Below are 20,639 nucleotides of genomic sequence, written 5' to 3'. Positions count from 1 at the left end.
ATTAACACAGTGTCAAACACACAGTCATAGTTAGATGCATTAATAAAGCATGTCAGTGATATTAGATCTGTTTTTGGCTTCCGACCCCCATCTGAAAATATGTAGTTCCACGGACCCCCCAGAAGCAAAGATTTGAGTTAAAAATCACACCTGTGTGAAGTGAGGTGCGCTATTATCATCTTAAGATGATTAGGTGATGTAATAATGACGTAAAACAAACGGTGACAAAACAAACATTAAATTCCCCCTTCATTGTCAATTTGCGTTTAAAAAGAAAAAACTAAAAACAAACATTAAACCTGCATATAGGAAGGGCTAGCACCCCTCAAAAACATTTGCTCTAAAATAATACATATTCAACGATTTGCACCACATTTTCACGATCTTTCAAAAATAGCAGATCTACAAGCTCGTAGCGCGGCACCGAGTAGATCTGCTATTTTTCAATAGCTAAAGTATAACATAATGCATAAAACTCCTAAAGTAAAGGGGTTCCCGTCCTGAATGGGTTAAATACTCACTGGCAGGTGTTGGTGCTGCTGGACTTCCTGCTCCATGATGACCATTTCCTGCCACCATCTCCTCTATCTTCTCTAACAGCTGTGTGACCTGAGTGTCATCACCTCTGTTCTTATTGTTGAAGACATGATACCTGTTCCCACATTTCTCTAGCAGGCTCTGGAGGACCTTTCCTTCACTCTCAATGAACTGCTCAATGGATCTACCTCCTAGCCAGTCTCCAATGGTAAATAGTATCATAGTGTGATCCCACACTGACTCACTGAGAAGCTGCATGTGTTCCTCCATGTTTTTATACCAATCAGCTGAATATGACTGACCTGCTCTTATAGCTAGGAGGATAGCATGTGGACCTGGAGGACACAGAGATGAACTAAGAACTATCTCCTGTTTGATCAGCTCAGATGTTTCATTTAGAGAAGCATCAATAAACCATCCTGGACTGTCGACCACAGTAACGTGTCTCCCTGCTACGTCTCCCTGTCTCTTCTCACACTGAGCTGTTCTCTCTAAACTAAACTGCTCTGATTCTGAACCCAGGATGGTGTTGCCTGATGAACTCTTCCCTGATGTTTTACATCCCAGAAGTGTGATTCCCATCTCTGACAGATGGAGGTCATCACCTGAAATATAAGAAAGAATACATTAAGTGTGTGTGTGTGTGTGTGTGTGTGTGTGTGTGTGTGTGTGTGTGTGTGTGTGTGTGTGTGTGTGTGTGTGTGCGTGCGTGCGTGCGTGCGTGCTGTGTGCGTGTGCGTGCGTGCGTGCGTTTGTGCGTGCGTGTGTGTGTGTGTGTGTGTGCGTGTGTGCGTGCGTGCGTGCATGCGTGTGTGCGGCTGGCTTCCAACCCCCATCTGAAAATATTTAGTTCCACAGAAGCAACGACTTGAGTTAAAAACATTTGCTCTAAAATAATACATATTCAACGATTTGCGCCACATTTTCACAATCTTTCAAAAATAGCAGATCTACAAGCTCGTAGAGCAGCACCAAGTAGATATTCACTGTCAGGTGTTGGTGCTGCGCTACGAGCTTGAAGATCTGCTATTTATTAGTGTGTGCGTGTGTGCGCGCGTGCGTGCGCGCGTGCGTGCGCACAGCAGTGCGTGTGTGCGTTCGTGCGTGCGCGCATGGCAGTGAGGTGTTTTTATGTTAGGCTGTACTTGGTTCAATCAGTGTTGCCATGTCTGCTTATCATAAGTGACTTTAGGCTTGTTTTTCTGTAAAGTCAATTGTTATTAGACCTACTGTTAGGGGTTAATAGAAGTTATGTATTGTTTGTGGTGAACTATCCCTTTAAAGCAGTGGTTCTCTAACATGTTCCTGTATTTTTCCACAGACCTCCATCTGAACATAGATTTAGAGGTTCATTTTGAAAACACACCAGCAGATATACAAGCTCACAACGTGTCACATCATGACGCGGGGTGAGCTTGTAGATCTGCTATTTTCAAATGGTTGATAGTTTTTGAGTGCTCATGTGACCTACAGTCACTTCCTTTAAGATCGTTTTCATAGACGTGGTTACTTATTTCTGTCTCAACACTGGCAACCCTGGGATCAGAGTGGTTGAACTGGAAAACTGTTTAGTTTTCATGGAATAACAGTCGACTAAAATAGTTATTATTGACTAAAACTAGTCTAACATTTCAACTAAAACTAGACTACAGAATAAAAGTCGACTAAAATAGTTATCATTGACTAAAACTAGTCTAATGTTTCAACAGTTTTAACCCATTCAGACCTGACGTCGAAATGAAAAAAAAGTCTTCTGAAAGAATATATATTCAAAGATTTGTGCCACATTTTTGCCGTAGTGCGGCACCGCTTGTAGGTCTGTTATTTTCCAATAGCTAAAGTATAACATAATCCTTAAAACACCAAAAGGGGTTCCCACACACACACACACACACACACACACACATTTTTGAAAAATAGCAGACCGCGCTACGAGCTTGTAGATCTGCTATTTTTCAATAGCTAAAGTATAACATAATGCTTAGTTAAAACACCAAAAGGGGTTCCCGTTCAGAATGGGTTAAATGTGTTGATTTGTTTCCATGGTGATCATTGATTAAACAGTCCAGCTGTGTCTGTGTAGCTGAGAAGTGTGTTAGTGACAGATGTGATTTCAATGTAAATAATGACCTACCCATCTTTGACCTGATGCTCTCTCGTTGTTTCTTCACCTTCATCTGTCGTCGTGTTGCTCCCTCATCCTGGGTTCTCCTTTTCTTCTCAGCCTCCTCTAACACTCTTCTGTCTATCTCGAAACAGCCTCCTTTCTCTCCTGCCACCATCTGCTCTATCTTCTCTAACAGCTGTGTGACCTGAGTGTCATCACCTCTGTTCGCATTGTTGAAGACATGATACCTGTTCCCACATTTCTCTACCAGGCTCTGGAGGGCCTTTCCTTCACTCTCAATGAACTGCTCAATGGATCTACCTCCTAGACAGTCTCCATGGTTGAATAGTAGCATAGTGTGATCCCACACTGACTCACTGAGAAGCTGCACGTGTTCCTCCATGTTTTTATACCTATCAGCTGGATGTGACTTATCTGCTCTTATAGCTAGGAGGATAGCATGTGGACCTGGAGGACACAGAGATGAACTAAGAACTATCTCCTGTTTGATCAGCTCAGATGTTTCATTTAGAGGGCGATTAATAAACCATCCTGGTGTATCGACCACAGTAACGTGTCTCCCTGCTACGTCTCCCTGTCTCTTCTCACACTGAGCTGTTGTTTCTAAACTAAACTGCCCTGATTCTGAACCCAGGATGGTGTTTCCTGATGAACTCTTCCCTGATGTTTTATGTCCCAGAAGTGTGATTCTCATCTCTGAGAGTTTCTCACTAGAGCCTGGAAATACAAGATAAATAGTCATAAATGTTCTCATATTACTTTAGAATTGTAATGAATCAGAAATGAATCAGAACAATATTATAATATCAATCATTGATTGGTTAACCTGAAGATGAGGTCAGCTTTGCCCGTCTCCTAAACATCTTCTTCATCTCTGTCACGTGACCAGAAATCTAGGAAAATAAACGGCACAACGATTATGAAAAAAATTGGCCACTGCAGGGACTAATTTGCATAAATACGTAGACGCCTCATTGGCCACTGGGACTCATTTGCATAAATACGTAGACTCCTCATTGGCCACTGGGACTCATTTACATAAATACGTAGACTCCTCATTGGCCACTGGGACTCATTTGCATAAATACGTAGACGCCTCATTGGCCACTGGGACTAATTTGCATAAATATAAATATATGACAGGGACCCCCATTAGAAAACATATGACAGGGACCCCCATTAGAAAATATATGACAGGGACCCCCATTAGAAAATATATGACAGGGACCCCCATTAGAAAATATATGACAGGGACCCCCATGTGTGTTTGTACACACATGGGTTTAGCAGAAATCGGCCTCCTGGTGGCGCTATAGCAGGCCAAAGTGAAAGCGTTTATGATTTGAGGCATTTTGTTCAAAACGAGCTGCAAACGTCACATGACCATCTGAGCCAATCAGGATGGAATATGAATGAATAAATCACACTTGTGTGAAGTGAGGGGCGCTCTTATCATCATTACATCATCATACATCACATTCCATGCTCAGCCAATCAAATCATCACAAATGTCATTCCGGCCAATGTTGTGTTCACAGGATGGACCAGTGTTGTTTTAGTCGACTAAAACTAAGACGCAAAATGTTCGTCGACTATGTTTTCCCACTGACGAAAACCAAATGGAAACTAAATGAAAACTAAGCTATGATGACTAAATCTATGACTAAATATATTTACAATTTAATCAACAAATAAACACTAGACTAAAATGTTAGGAAGGGACTAGTGGACTAGAGCAGTGGTTCCCACAGTGGGGTCCGGGGACCCCCAGGGGTCCTTGAGGGAGTTCCAGGGGGTCCAGGGACCCCCAGGGGTCCTTGAGGGAGTTCCAGGGGGTCCCCATCTAAATGAGTTTGGAACCAAATGGACTCTTATGGGTCTGTAACTCTGAGTGTACAACTGGAACCAAATCTCAGAGTTAAATTAATATTGATTTTACAATATAAATTGGGGGTCCCAGAGACAGAAATGACATTAAATGGGGGTCCGTACCCTAAATGCATGTAAAACTGGGGGTCCTCGAAATTTAACGGGTTGAGAATCACTGCTAGAGCCGTAAAAATATTCTCTTATGGGGGTCCCTGGCATGTCTTTTCAAATGGGGGTCCCTGGCATGTCTTTTCTAATGGGGGTCCCTGGCATGTCTTTTCAAATGGGGGTCCCTGGCATGTCTTTTCAAATGGGGGTCCGCGGGCTAAAATGTGTCAATTTGGGGGTCCTTGAAAAGGTTTGGGAACCACTGGACTAGAGATCCAGTATAAGTCATTTTACACTTGGTTGCATGCTGAAAATAGCAGATCTACAAGCTCACAACGCGTCGCGCTGCGACGCTTGTAGATCTGCTATTTTCAGAAAGTGTAAAATCAGTCATTACGACGGCATCAAGGCCTGCCTTGATGCCGTCGTAATGACACTGGAGGGGCTAGCGGCCAATCGGTCAGCTCCGTGTTGATCACATGACTGTGGAGATAATGTGCACTGATTTGATCACATGACTCACAGTTTGGCTGTGACTGGACAGGAGCTGATCAAACACGCACACGCACGCACGCACGCACGCACACGCACGTGTCTGTGTCTCAGTATGCATTGGACAGTAATAGCATTCTCTCCATAGAACAACAAGAGGGTTAATTACCTGTTGGGTGTGTGTGTGTGTGTCATTTTAAGATGAGGCATTGCAGTGTGCCAGTCAGACTGAAGCCACTATGGTCCACTATGGTCCAGCAGAGTCAGAGATGGTCCAGCAGTGTCAGAGATGGTCCAGCAGAGTCAGAGATGGTCCAGCAGAGTCAGAGATGGTCCAGCAGTGTCAGAGATGGTCCAGCAGAGTCAGAGATGGTCCAGCAGAGTCAGAGATGGTCCAGCAGAGTCAGAGATGGTCCAGCAGAGTCAGAGATGGTCCAGCAGAGTCAGAGATGGTCCAGCAGAGTCAGAGATGGTCCAGCAGAGTCAGAGATGGTACCAGCAGAGTCAGAGATGGTACCAGCAGAGTGAGCAGTGAGTGTCAGTCAGTGGTCGAGTCTTCAAACTCCAACAGTGGCTGTCTGTCAAAGAAACACAAGACAGTCTCAGTCTAGATTGTGATTGGTTCAGAGCAACGGCAGGGTGTGGCCAACGCATCAATAACCTGTTGGACTGGCTAGACCCCGCCTGGGGTCAAGGATGTGTCCAGTCAGTGCATAGCCTACTGCAGGCCTGGGGCCAAATAGTGTCATTACTGCCCCCTTCTGTATATATCTCAGTATCTTTACCATCTATTCCAGACTTAAGCTTCTAAAATAAATACTGCTGCTGTAATCAAAGAGAAAATACTCTCAATAGTGAATAGACTGAATGATTAACTACCCCAAACATATAGTCTACATTTTACCACTACTCTTAACTTCATAATGAAATGGTCATAATAAATGTAACATAATTCTTGATATTGTAGCATGGTGATATTTGGCCATAACTCCCTTTGGGGAAGGGGGTTGTTGCCCAGACAGGGGCCAGACTGCTGAACCGGGGGTCACATGGGTTGGATCCTGACTTGGCCATTGTGAAATGTTACAATGGTAATATGTTGTGTATAACAATATAACAATGAGAGTCATGGTAGCATCTAGTAATGTTTTAACTTAAACTAGATAAAGTGCCAATCGGCACAGGTCTCCACCAGGATTCTTCCTCAGCCTAGTGGGAATATGCGTGCACAGTTTCATCGCAATCGGACGCTGCGTTGACTCGTGAGGAGTTGTGGCCATTTGCTACTCCTGAAAACTGTAGGAGCCAATCGTGGCCAATCATTTTGGAATATGAGAAATCAAACAAACCTGTGTTGATCACATGACTATGGAGATCATGTGTACCGATTTGCATGAAATTTGGATAAAATCTGAAGGAGTAATAATAGAAAATGTGTTTTACATATGTGGGCCTCCTGGTGGCGCTATAAAGAGCAGATGTGAAAAATTCCAGACAAAGGTTTTTCCTTGGCCTCTAGGGAGTTGGCATACAAAGTGATCCACAGATTCGTGCAGTTAGAGGTAAAAACACTTTTCGGCCAGTTATAGCGCCACCTTGAGGCTGAGTTGAAATTGTTCATGTGGCATTTCGTCCTCGGCCTAGTGGGAATGTGGGTGCACAATTTCAAGGAAATCATGCGATGTGTTCATGATTTGCAGCATTTTGTTTGAAACTGAGCACTCCTGTGAACTTTGGAAGCCAATCTTAACCAATCAGGATGGAGTCTGAGAAATCTGAAAGACCCGTTTCGTTGAATGGCTCTAGAGAGACTGTGTACCAATTTGCGTGATGTTTGGACAAAATCTGTAGGTGTACTGTGCAAAAACTTGTTTTGCACAAAGCGGCCTCCTGGTGGCGCTATAACAGGCCGTTCTGGAAAGTTTGGGGCAGAGGTTCATCGTTGACATCCAGGGAGTGTGTGTGCAAAATTTGGCATCGACCGGGTTAACGGTGGCCGAGATTAGCTGCTAACGGACGGACGGACACACGGACACACGGACGGACGGAGTGCAAAACATACTCTCCCCACATGCCTTCGGCCTGGTGGAGACAATAAATGAATAAATAACAGGATGTAGGCCTATTTGATTCCTCTTAAACCACTAGCACCACCTCAAACCTATTTGAGGAGGTGTGTGTGTGTGTGGGGGGGGGGGGGGGGGGGGGGGGGGGGTGAGACGTTTCACTGTCGACTTGAAGGGGAGGAAATGTTTTTCTTTTGTCTTGAAGGGGCATGTTTTGAACAATAACAGTCTTTTTATTATCTCTGTGATTTATACAGTACGTTTCTTTACCTCAGTCACTGATACTAAAATCTGATCTCTGTGATTTATACAGTACGTTTCTTTACCTCAGTCACTGATACTAAAATCTGATGTTGAGAATTATTAGTTACAGATGAAATGATTGAAAGTGAAATATCCCTTTAAGGAGGTTTAGGAGAGACAGATTCAAAGTGTCTTTGGGGCTGGTCCTATGAGTGTGTGTGTGTGAGTGAGTGTGAGTGTGAGTGTGAGTGTGAGTGTGAGTGTGAGTGTGAGTGTGAGTGTGAGTGTGAGTGTGAGTGTGAGTGAGAGAGAGAGAGAGAGAGAGAGAGAGAGAGAGAGAGAGAGAGAGAGAGAGAGAGAGAGAGAGAGAGAGAGAGAAGAGAGAAGAGAGAAGAGAGAGAGAGAGAGAGAGAGAGAGAGAGAGAGAGAGTGTGAGTGTGTGTGTGTGTGTGTGTGTGTGTGTGTGTGTGTGTGCGTGCGCGTGCAGAGGTTTACTAACCAGGCCAGGCCAGTGGGCTGACCCTATACCCTAGCGGCCTATAGCCACAGCACACGGCATCAGCAAAAGGAATTAAAATTGTATAAAAGGAAAGGAAAGGTACCATGTTTACCCTGCAGGGTAACTGGACTAAAGGTACTATGTTTACCCAGGGTAACTGGACTAAAGGTACTATGTTTACCCAGGGTAACTGGACTAAAGGTACTATGTTTACCCAGGGTAACTGGACTAAAGGTACCATGTTTTACCCTCCAACCCCACAAGGCCACTGGCCATGACAATATACCCTCCAAATTTCTCAGAGACTCAGCCATTTCCATAGCTCCAGTCATCACCCACATAGTTAACCTCTCCATCAAACAGGGACAGGTCCCCCAAGATTTTAAACTGGCCAAAGTAACCCCCTTGTACAAAAAAGGGAGTAAATTAGAACCTGGCAACTACCGCCCTATTTCTATTCTAAGCTCCATCTCGAAAGTGATGGAAAAAATAGTCTATGAACAGGTTGAAAAGTATCTTGCCACTAATAAATTGCTGTACGAGTTCCAATCTGGTTTCAGAACATCCCACTCCACTGACACATGCCTCCTCTATTTGAGCGACCACATCAAACACGAGGTGGATGCTGGAAAATACTGCGGCATGGTCATGCTGGACCTCCAAAAGGCTTTTGACACCGTGAACCACTCCATACTGGTTTAACAAGCTTAAAGCTATTGGTTTTGATAGCACATCAGTGATCTGGATGCAATCCTACCTGGAGGGGAGAGAACAGATGGTGGAGGTGAACGGAACACTGCCCCCTCCCCTCCCAGTGAGCTGTGGCGTCCCACAAGGAAGCATACTAGGGCCTTTACTGTTCCTAATATATGTTAACGACATGACATCAGCTTGTGACTGCAACTTGTTCCTGTTCGCAGACGACTCAGCACTGCTGGTCTCGGACAGGAACAAACTGCAGGTTGAAAAGACCCTCAGCTCTGAACTTGGTAGAATCTGCACCTGGCTCACTGATAACAAACTATCCTTACACCTGGGAAAAACTGAATCCATTATCTTCGGATCAAATAGTAATCTCAGCAAGGCAGATGGCTTCTTGATTAGAGTGGGTGACAACATTATCACACGGAAAGATGAAATTACCTACCTAGGTTCCATCCTGGAGGCCAATCTTTCCGGTGATAAAATGGCCACCAACGTAATCAAAAAGTCAATCAAAGAACAAGATTCCTTTACAGGATCTCCTCACTGGTCAACAAAAACACCTTGAAGACCTTAACAGGAGCCCTCGTACAAGGTTTCTTTGACTATGCATCCACCTCTTGGTACCACAGCACCTCAAAGGCCCTGAAAACAAGGCTCCAGACCTCCCAAAACAAACTGGTCAGGCTCCTACTTTGCCTCACCCCCCGAACCCACCTCACCCCTGCCCACTTTGACAGGCTGGGATGACTTAGGGTCGACGACAGAGTACAGCATCTTGCAATGGGTCTGGTCCACAAGATTCACTACACCACCAAGATACCCATGTACCTGTCTAAATACTTCACTAAGATACCCATGTACCTGTCTAAATACTTCACTAAGATACCCATGTACCTGTCTAAATACTTCACTAAGATACCCATGTACCTGTCTAAATACTTCCTTAATGTAAACGAAGTCCACACCCACAACACCAGAGGGAGTGCAACAAACCATGTACAACCCAGATTCGGCACAAACAAGGGACTAAATTATTTTCGCTCCTATGCCACCAAAATGTGGAACGCCCTACCAACAGTCATTAAGACATGTGAATCCCTTGACTCCTTCAAAACCGCTCTCAAAGGGCACCTACGGATGGCTGCAATACGAAACTGGCCTCTGTAAAATCTGAATCCCCCCCACCGCCCCCCCCCCCCCCCTTTCCCCTCACTGTATATGTATCTTTTCCCTTTTTGCTTCCTATATGATGAATTCCTGTTCTGTTCTTTAACTACATAGAAATGTCTATTTGTATGTCTCTAAATGTTTTGATGAATTGAACAATGTGGAACCTGTTGTAAACAAGTGTAATGCTTAATTGGGTCGTCCACTCACAGTTAACAGTCTTTGTATTGAGTTTGTGCTTGAAATGTACTGTAATTCTACAAACTGTTAATAAATATTTCAATCAATCAATCAAAAACCCAGGGTAACTGGACTAAAGGTACTATGTTTACCCAGGGTAACTGGACTAAGGAAAGGAAAGGTACTATGTTTACCCAGGGTAACTGGACTAAGGAAAGGAAAGGTACTATGTTTACCCAGGGTAACTGGACTAAGGAAAGGAAAGGTACCATGTTTACCCAGGGTAACTGGACTAAGGAAAGGAAAGGTACTATGTTTACCCAGGGTAACTGGACTATGGAAAGGAAAGGTACTGTGTTTACCCAGGGTAACTGGATTAAGGAAAGGAAAGGTACTATGTTTACCCAGGGTAACTGGACTAAGGAAAGGAAAGATACCATGTTTACCCAGGGTAACTTGACTAAGGAAAGGCAAGGTACTATGTTTACCCAGGGTAACTGGACTAAGGAAAGGAAAGGTACTGTGTTTACCCAGGGTAACTGGACAAAGGAAAGGAAAGGTACTATGTTTACCCAGGGTAACTTGACTAAGGAAAGGCAAGGTACTATGTTTACCCAGGGTAACTGGACTAAGCTCAATAACTTGTTTACAGCCAGCCAGGCCCTGCTCATAGAACATTTCATGGTAGGGTTCAATGCCTTGCTAAAGGGCACTTCAGCTGTGGTAATTTTAACGTGCCGGTCCAGGGATACGAACTATAGCGACCTTCCGATATCAAGACCGCTCCGCTAACCGTTCGGCCACCGCTGCCCTGTGATGAGGTAACTTGGAGTTGCAGTAGTACGAGGACAATGGGTTTAGTGCATAGACGGGGTGCATACTTAGTTTAGACTAGTCATTGGTTAGACATGGGTTAAGGTTAGGTTTAGGGTGCATACTTAGTTTAGACTAGTCATTGGTTAGACATGGGTTAAGGTTAGGTTTAGGTGTGCTGCCCCGTGGGAGGTTAGGTTTAGGGTGAGGGTTTGAGATAGGTTGTAGTTGTAGGACTAATGACTGGTCTAACCAATAGTCTAAACCAAAAACTGTCTAAACTAAGTACTGCACCCGCATAGACATGGGAAATGGCTGCTTTAAAAACATTATAACCTATAGAGGTGTGAGGAATTGTGGACTTTCAAGCCGTTTATTGTAGTTAGCTTTTGGGGAATAAGGAATACGATTTGGAATCTAGTGTCTGTTATTTTTGTGATTAGGTATATATGGGATATAACAATACAAAAATAAACCTGCGGGGATGCCTGTCACATTATGTTACATGTTCTACTTGGTATGTATTCACATGGGTGATAAAATGTAATGGTACATTTAATAGAGTCATTATGGTTTTCAGGTGATTCCATAACTTTATCGTCAGGCCTGACGTCGAAAGAAAAGAAAAAAAAAGTTTTCTAAATCATGACAATTTTCTGAAAGATTTGAGGCACATTTTAACGATTTTTCAAAAATAGCAGACCTACGAGTTCATAGCGCGCCACTCGGTGGCGCGCTATGAACTTGTAGATCTGCTATTTTTCAATAGCTAAATTATAACATAATGTATGTAACCACCAAAATGGGTTCCCGCTCAAAATCGGTTAAGAATGAATGAATTAATGTTTTGTTTTTTTATCTTTGTGCTTCTTGTCGCAGTCCAAATTGTTGGACTGTTATTGTATTATTATTATTATGACCTGCATTGATTTCAGGGTTTTTGACAGTCAAATATGTGGCCAGTAGTTGAGGGAGGCATACTATGATCCGACGGACCATTGCTCCGAAGGAGTATTGGTCCGACGTGCGCTGGGGGTCGGGAGAGGGTTAAGGTTAGGTTTAGCTGTGCTGCCCCGTGGGAGGTTAGGGTTAGGGAGAGGGTTAAGGTTAGGTTTAGGTGTGCTGCCCCGGGGGAGGTTAGGGTTAGGGAGAGGGTTAAGGTTAGGTTTAGGTGTCTGCCCCGGGGGAGGTTAGGGTTAGGGAGAGGGTTAAGGTTAGGTTTAGGTGTCTGCCCCGGGGGAGGTTAGGGTTAGGGAGAGGGTTAAGGTTAGGTTTAGGTGTGCTGCCCCGGGGGAGGTTAGGGTTAGGGAGAGGGTTAAGGTTAGGTTTAGGTGTGCTGCCCCGGGGGAGGTTAGGGTTAGGGTGAGGGTTAAGGTTAGGTTTAGGTGTCTGCCCCGGGGGAGGTTAGGGTTAGGGAGAGGGTTAAGGTTAGGTTTAGGTGTGCTGCCCCGGGGGAGGTTAGGGTTAGGGAGAGGGTTAAGGTTAGGTTTAGGTGTCTGCCCCGGGGGAGGTTAGGGTTAGGGAGAGGGTTAAGGTTATGTTTAGCTGTGTTGCCCCGTGGGAGGTTAGGGTTAGGGTGAGGGTTAAGGTTAGGTTTAGGTGTGCTGCCCCGTGGGAGGTTAGGGTTAGGGAGAGGGTTAAGGTTAGGTTTAGCTGTGCTGCCCCGTGGGAGGTTAGGGTTAGGGTTAAGGTTAGGTTTAGGTGTGCTGCCCCGTGGGAGGTTAGGGTTAGGGTGAGGGTTAAGGTTAGGTTTAGGTGTGCTTCCCCGTGGGAGGTTAGGGTTAGGGAGAGGGTTAAGGTTAGGTTTAGCTGTGCTGCCCCGTGGGAGGTTAGGGTTAGGGTTAAGGTTAGGTTTAGGTGTGCTTCCCCGTGGGAGGTTAGGGTTAGGGAGAGGGTTAAGGTTAGGTTTAGGTGTGCTGCCCCGTGGGAGGTTAGGGTTAGGGAGAGGGTTAAGGTTAGGTTTAGCTGTGCTGCCCCGTGGGAGGTTAGGGTTAGGGTTAAGGTTAGGTTTAGGTGTGCTGCCCCGTGGGAGGTTAGGGTTAGGGAGAGGGTTAAGGTTAGGTTTAGGTGTGCTGCCCCGTGGGAGGTTAGGGTTAGGGAGAGGGTTGGGGTTAGGTTTAGGTGTCTGCCCCGGGGGAGGTTAGGGTGAAGGAGAGGGTTAAGGTTAGGTTTAGGTGTCTGCCCCGGGGGAGGTTAGGGTTAGGGAGAGGGTTAAGGTTAGGTTTAGCTGTGCTGCCCCGTGGGAGGTTAGGGTTAGGGTGAGGGTAGCATCTAGTAATGTTTTTGGGGCATGATTTGAGGCATTTTGTTCAAAACAAGCTGCAAACTTCACATGTCCATCTGAGCCAATCAGGATGGAATATGAATGAATAAATCACACTTGAGTGAAGTGAGGGGCGCTCCCATCATCATTACATCATCATACATCACATTACGTGCTCAGCCAATTAAATCATCACAAATATCATTCCGGCCAATGTTTGTGTTCACACAAACGGACAAGGATGGACCAGTGTTGTTTTAGTCGACTAAAACTAAGACGCAAAATGTTCGTCCACTACGTTTTCCCACTGACGAAAACCAAATGGAAACTAAATGAAAACTAAGCTATGATGAAGCATTTGGGTTTACTGAGTGTGAGCGCTGACGTCAGACGCCGGTTTGACAGCTGTCAGAGAGCGTGTGCTCAGAAACACGGGAAGAAAACTTAATATACTGAGTCAATAAGTGAACAACTTTGGCAAAAAATAAATTGTCAGACGTCTCTACTAATATGACTGATAAAATAAGGGAGGAGGAGGAAGAAAGAACAGAAAAGGAGAATACAAACAGTGACTGCAGTGCTATCATGGCAGAACTCAAGCTGCACCGGGATGACTTTAAAACACTCCTAAAGGCTCAGAGTGCCTCGCTCAAGTCACAGATTGACGAGGTGCAGAAATCACCTGAGAATCTTCTTGGTGTAAAAGTGAATTAAACACCTTGAGCGCCTTATTGCAGAAAACCGAGACGAGTTGAAATCTGAGCTGGACACGAAGGTCACAATATTGCAGCAAAACCTTGACATTGACATTGGTCAAGTCTCTGCTAGAATGGATATACTCGAGACAAAACTGGCAGAGGCAGGATCATGCCCTGCCAACAGATTCCAATCGGATGTGTCTCTCATTATTGTGGGCCTCCCGTTCATCGACGGGGAAACCCCCCGGGAGAGAGCGAGCTCTTTATTGTATGAGAGGCTACCGTGTGACCCTGCCTGGTACCTGAAATCGTCAACGTGGAGCGGACAACGCCGCGAGGACGGGGTCCGGGGGTGATCAAGGTGGAGTTCAGAACGGTGCAGGACAAGGTGGCGGTGCTGCGACGTAAGAAGAACTTGAGGGACATCGAAGGATTTGCCCGGGTTTTCATTCACTCGGCTAAGTCACACACAGAGAGGTTGATCGACTTGAACTTCAGAACCATTCTCAAAGAAATCCCGGCTGGGAAGGAATATTTCTTGACCGGCAATGGGAGGCTGGTGAAACGTGACAGGCAGCAGGATCAGCACGAGCATCAGGATACCGAGAACGGTGCCACTGCCAGGCGGCATAGCAGCGGGCCCACAAGGCGGGTGCCACCGTCCAACAGTGAGGATGAGTCGAATGAGCCCAACCCATAAATAATGCCCGTTTTAAATCTCGGGAGGCTGACAATCTGACACTAGTGCATTGGAACGTAAACGGATGGACTATGTGGAACAGTGCACTCAGATCAATTATATTACTGGACCATATAGCCCTGATATTATTTCACTGAATGAAACTCATTTAAAACGAAATGAAGTAATTGAGTTGCAGGGCTATTCTTGGTTTGGTCAAAACCGACCCATGCATATTAAAGCAGTTAAAGGATCGGGAGGCGTTGGTTTCTTCGTTAAGAATATTTTATTTGAGGTTTATGAAATTAAAATAAAGGATAAATCAGTGGAAGGAATACTTGCACTACAATTCAACGATAAAGTTTCTGACTACTGTTTTGTTATTTTCACCTGCTATTTACCCCCAGAAGGATCCACGAGATCAACCAATTCTCATTATTTTTTTTAGTCTTCTAACGACCCAGATGTTTATATTATCTGAAGTAAACGCGATTTACTTGTGTGGGGATCTAAATTGCCTGATTGGTAACCTTCATGACTTTATTAATGAAGTGGATAATATTTCTACTAGGGTTAATTTAGACAGCACCGTTAACAGCTATGGAGAAATATTAATTGAATTTTTAAGAGATGTAAAGGGCTGTGTACTCAACGGTAGAATGCCTTTGGGCAATGACAATTTTACATCAATCTCAGTTAAGGGTAAAGCAGTAGTAGACTATATTATTGTTCCACATGAAGGTTTAAATAACTGTGTTGCATTTTATGTTTTCACCCCAAATGAATTAATTGAGAGAGTGGGCGGTGAGGGTTTCTCATTATTAGGCGATAGGTGCAAAATACCTGATCATTCCTTACTAATGTTAACATTTCAAGTGAGACCATATTTTGTTAATGAAGACTTACAGTCACAGCATCCTAGAGAAGCATTACCAAGACAACCCCCTCAGTCACAGCATCCTAGAGAAGCATTACCAAGACAACCCCCTCAGTCACAGCATCCTAGAGAAGCATTACCAAGACAACCCCCTCAGTCACAGCATCCTAGAGAAGCATTACCAAGACAACCCCCTCAGTCGTTTCTGTCCTCTAGCCAACATAATACAATACTATTGGAAGTGACTGAGCGATTGGGATGCAGACAACTTAGTCAAAATAATTTAGATGCTTGCTATGATAAACTATGGGGGTGTGTCTATACAGAACTGCAAAACTGTGGAAAACGAAAAGGATCAAATAAAGAGTTCAGAAAATCCTACAAACCCTACTGGAATCGAGACCTTCAAACTCTATGGGATCATTTAAGATCAGCTGAGAGAGAACTTTTAAGGTGTAAAAATAAAAATCTGAGAGAAGGACTAAAGATAGAATTTAAGAAAAGACAAACCGAATTTGACAAGAGGATACGTACTGCAAAACGCAACTTTAATAGAGGTCTTTCACTACAGATTGATTATTTACACACTCATAATTCCCAACAGTTCTGGAGTGAAATAAATAAGTTGGGACCAATAAAATCTAGAGAAATACCTATGGAGGTAAGACTAGAGAATGGTGAATGTAGTTCAGAATTAGGGGTTGTTTTGCAAAAATGGGAAAATGACTTTTCTAATTTGTTCTCTGGTTGTAATCATTTATTTGATGAAATGTTTTTGAAAGAAACTATTTGTTTAAAAAATGTAATGGAAAGCCAAATGAATTCCGATACAACCAGCAACATGTTTTTGAATGCAAACTTTTCTAGAGAAGAAATACAAAATGCTATAGACAGATGTAAAATGAAAAAAGCTACTGGAATCGATGAAATCTCGAATGAGGTGCTGAAGTCACCGAGGTTGTTTAATGTTTTGTTTGAATGATTTCAGTTTTGTTTTGACAGTGGCATCACTCCTACACAGTGGAATCAGAGCATTATTAAACCTATCCCAAAGTCTTCAAAGAATGATCCAAAGTTACCACTTATAGAGGTATAAGTCTATTATTACCGTATATTACCAAATAACAGCCCATGCTCAAATAACCGCCCAGCACCAAATAACGGCCCAGGTTCCGACACCATTTTGCGTAATAACCGCCTCCATCAAATAACCGCCCTCCTCTATATAACGGCCCATGGGCCTTTATTTGCTAACTTAATCAGCCTCAGCCCTCATTTATATATTATTATATGCGTGTTCACCGTGTTGAGAATCTCCGCACGCCACTCGATCATTTCACAACAGCGCAACACCAGTCCTTGATGAATTGAACAATGTGGACCCTGTTGTAAACAAGTGTAATGCTTAATTGGGTCGTCCACTCACAGTTAACAGTCTTTGTATTGAGTTTTGTGCTTGAAATGTACTGTAAATTCTGCAAACTGTTAATAAATATTTCAATCAATCAATCAATCAAACTCCATAAACTAAATCTAGGCTATAGTTTCACAAGTGCCTCCTATATGCACAACCAATTGTTTTAATGCAAAGTGGTGTATATTCTGTGTAATGTTTATTATCATCCGTGTATCTACAAGCTCCAAGTGTTGCATGACAGCGCTTTGTGCGCTTGCAGATGAACCCTTTTCGGTGCGCGGCGTGCGCCAGCCAGGTCCTCACGCGCAACAAGTCCTAGGCGCAACAAAAAAGTTGATATTTAAATCGTGTTAATTCTCGGTCAATTTTCAACCGATTGTTCTAATTCCAAATGGCTTATAATCCGTGAAGTGTAAATTTTCATTGGGTGAAAATCTACCGGTACGTAGGCCTACAGTTTATAATGAAATCATGCGTTTGTCCGCTGCTTCCCCATGCTCAATCAGAACATGTAGTGGTTACACCTGTGTGTTGATACGCTCCCTCTTACAATTAAATCAAAATGCATTGCATGCAGGCACGGACTGGCTAAGAAAATCGGCCCTGGCATCTGTGATGGTCACCGGCCCTATGACGTCATTATGTCAAAACCACGCACAAACATGTTGACATTTCCCATTATTTTTGGACATATAGTTTTACGGTTTAAATAATAGTGCAAATAGTGTTCTAAATGTATATAAAATGAAACATATCATTGTGTTATATAGTTGTATTTTGAATATTGCTTGTCAAACGTTAAAGGACTATTTAATCTGATTGGTATAGCTCTGCATGGTTGCTGCTTCTGATTAGTTAATAACTTTACTAGACCAATTTAAAATAGTATTAGATGTTTTTCGTTAATAATAACTTATGCTAATTATTACTGAACCATTTCAGATGTTTATATTTCACCAACAGGCATGATATGCATTCATAGGCATAATAGGCCAGTGGCCACCAGCTGACTCCATTTTGCACAGTAAGGCGCAATCACAGCTCAGTCCATTTTAATATTATAGCGCTCTATAATCAAATCATCTACTTGTACTCATTAATACTACAGCTTCATCATACTCCACAGAGATACAAAACAACAGTCAACAACTGCCTGCTGACTTCATCCAGTCAGCAAGCACCATACTCCCACTGAGCATAGCTTTACGCACAATCATCAATTACATCAAATAGCCTATAAATAAGGCAAACTGAATAGTTACTCTTTCACACGCAGACAAAGAGGCAAGAGCATGGAGCAGCAGCCAAAAACAAACACTGTAAGGCACACACCATCATTGCACTGCGTATACGCAGCATGGGCCAGGCCCCTCCTGATCAGCGACAACTTCACCAACATTAGGCCGCCTACCTGCTTCGGGGCCGGGCTCGGGGTCCTGGGGGATAACAACAATGCGCGGTGGTGGTCGTGGAACCTGCGGCGCCGCTGCTAGTGCTAGCCGGCTCCTGGGCAGCTTCGTCGCCTATCCCAGTCAGCAGGCAGGGCACTATAGGCTCTGTCATGAACACAGTTAAACACTGTGAATATCCTATCCCAGTCAGCAGGCAGGGCACTATAGGCTCTGTCATGAACACAGTTAAACACTGTGAATATCCTATCCCAGTCAGCAGGCAGGGCACTATAGGCTCTGTCATGAACACAGTTAAACACTGTGAATATCCTATCCCAGTCAGCAGGCAGGGCACTATAGGCTCTGTCATGAACACAGTTAAACACTGTGAATATCCTATCCCAGTCAGCAGGCAGGGCACTATAGGCTCTGTCATGAACACAGTTAAACACTGTGAATATCCTATCCCAGTCAGCAGGCAGGGCACTATAGGCTCTGTCATGAACAAAGTTAAACACTGTGAATATCCTATCCCAGTCAGCGGGCAGGGCACTAGGCTCTGTCATGAACACAGTTAAACACTGTGAATATCCTATCCCAGTCAGCAGGCAGGGCACTATAGGCTCTGTCATGAACACTGTAGTGTCCAAGCCCTATGCTTGAACACTGTGGTTGGCTGACGGCAAGGAGGATGTTCAGACGTGTGCTCAAATAAACTGAAAGTCCAAACTTGTCCATTGAGTTCACAAACAAAGATATGTATTAGCTGATCTGTCACCTCAGCATACAATAAATACTTACATAAATAAACTGTTCAGGATACATGACTACAGCTCAAAGAAACACAGTTGAAAAACATTGTGCCTCTGCCAATCAGCAACACCTGCTGCTTGATTGGGGCCCATTAAATACCCAAGCAACCTGGGTCTAGCCCACGCCCTGTGGTGACATCATCAAATGAGCACTACAATACTACTAGACATCATATGGCTCTTACAAACACAGTTAAACACTGTGAATATCCTATCCCAGTCAGCAGGCAGGGCACTATAGGCTCTGTCATGAACACAGTTAAACACTGTGAATATCCTATCCCAGTCAGCAGGCAGGGCACTATAGGCTCTGTCATGAACACAGTTAAACACTGTGAATATCCTATCCCAGTCAGCGGGCAGGGCACTATAGGCTCTGTCATGAACACAGTTAAACACTGTGAATATCCTATCCCAGTCAGCGGGCAGGGCACTATAGGCTCTGTCATGAACAAAGTTAAACACTGTGGACGTTTAGGATTCAATGCTTATACACAACTTTACGAACCAGGCGTATGCCCGGTGTTCTGGTGTTTGGGGTTGCCCAGAATATGCGAGCTGTAACAACGTGCCCCATATAGAGCTATTAGATCCTTTCTGGGAGTCCATGAACTGACTCCATTGCTAGCAATTAACGGGGACATGGGATGGGAACCTCCAAGCATCAGACACAGATACGGGGATATGGGATGGGAACCTCCAAGCATCAGACACAAATGTGAAATGATACGGCTATGGAATAGACTTGTGAAGATGTCTGAGGGGAGACTCACCAAAAAGATCTTTAACTGGGATCTTAGAGGTGGTCACCCCTGGACAAATGAAGTTTACTTTATTCAAATGATTTGTTTTTTATTTTTCAAAATAGATTACAATGTAATGTCCAACAAATTAGAAATACAATGTTCTCCAGGTATAAAGAAAACTGGTGTAGGGACCTATGGTACAAACCTAAGTTGCGAACCTACTGCCTTATAAAGGACATATACACTGTAGAACCTTATGTGAAGTATAATTTAAACAAAAGGCAACGATCTCTTTGTGCTCAAATAAGGTCAGGAACATTTACCATTAGCACTGGAGACTGGCAGGTTTAATGCCACCCCTGAAGATGAGAGATATTGTCTGTTCTGTGATGTAGATGAGATTGAAAACTACTGATGTACTGTATACATCTGAGGTGTAATATAATGAATTATCTAATGTAAAACATGCTGTAATTGCAAATGTGAAATGGTGTCCTCCCCTCCCCTCCCCTCCCCTCCCCTCCCCTCCCCTCCCCTCCCCTCCCCTCCCCTCCCCTGGGCCACTCAAGCTGCAAAGAAAAACAGGCATTTCTGATTTAAAATAAATCACACCCATGTGAAGTGAGGGGTGCTCTTTTCTTCGTACATTATCCATTCATTGTCAATGGGAATTTAGTCTTTGTGTAGGACAAAAATCGCCGATTTGCTCAGACACACATGACGTAAATTCTCCATTCATTGTGAATGGCATTTCATGTTTGTGTTAGGACAAAAATCGAAACTATAGCTGTCGCTGAATATAGGAGGGGCTACCCACAATAATGTCACTAGCCCTACATTGTAATAATAAAACCAGTAAGACACCCTGAGGGCGAGAAGCGAGCGTGCATGCATCCGCCTGGGTGACAGCAGACTGCTGGGTGAGCGCTGGCGCTTTGGCATCCGCCTG

At 44.0% G+C, this 20,639-nt stretch overlaps 1 protein-coding gene across 1 annotated transcript in view; it reads right to left on the bottom strand.

Annotated features, from left to right (window-relative positions):
* Positions 1 to 3,537, bottom strand: part of LOC310875630 (GTPase IMAP family member 8-like) — a gene marked incomplete at both ends in the record, with an annotated part of 4,404 nt that extends 867 nt beyond the window's left edge. Inside the window, 3 exons of the mRNA XM_083788918.1 lie at positions 522 to 1,121; positions 2,672 to 3,382; positions 3,492 to 3,537. Coding sequence (XP_083645044.1) covers positions 522 to 1,121; positions 2,672 to 3,382; positions 3,492 to 3,537 — 1,357 coding nt within the window. The remainder of the gene's footprint in view (positions 1 to 521; positions 1,122 to 2,671; positions 3,383 to 3,491) is intronic.
* Between the last annotated feature and the right edge of the window lie 17,102 nt (positions 3,538 to 20,639).

Source organism: Protomyctophum parallelum (assembly GCF_964188405.1).
Source record: "Protomyctophum parallelum genome assembly, chromosome: 18".
Classification (NCBI taxonomy): Eukaryota; Metazoa; Chordata; class Actinopteri; order Myctophiformes; family Myctophidae; genus Protomyctophum; species Protomyctophum parallelum.
The sequence above is the reverse complement of the archived record's forward strand: the minus strand, read 5'-3'. Positions and strand labels throughout refer to the sequence as shown.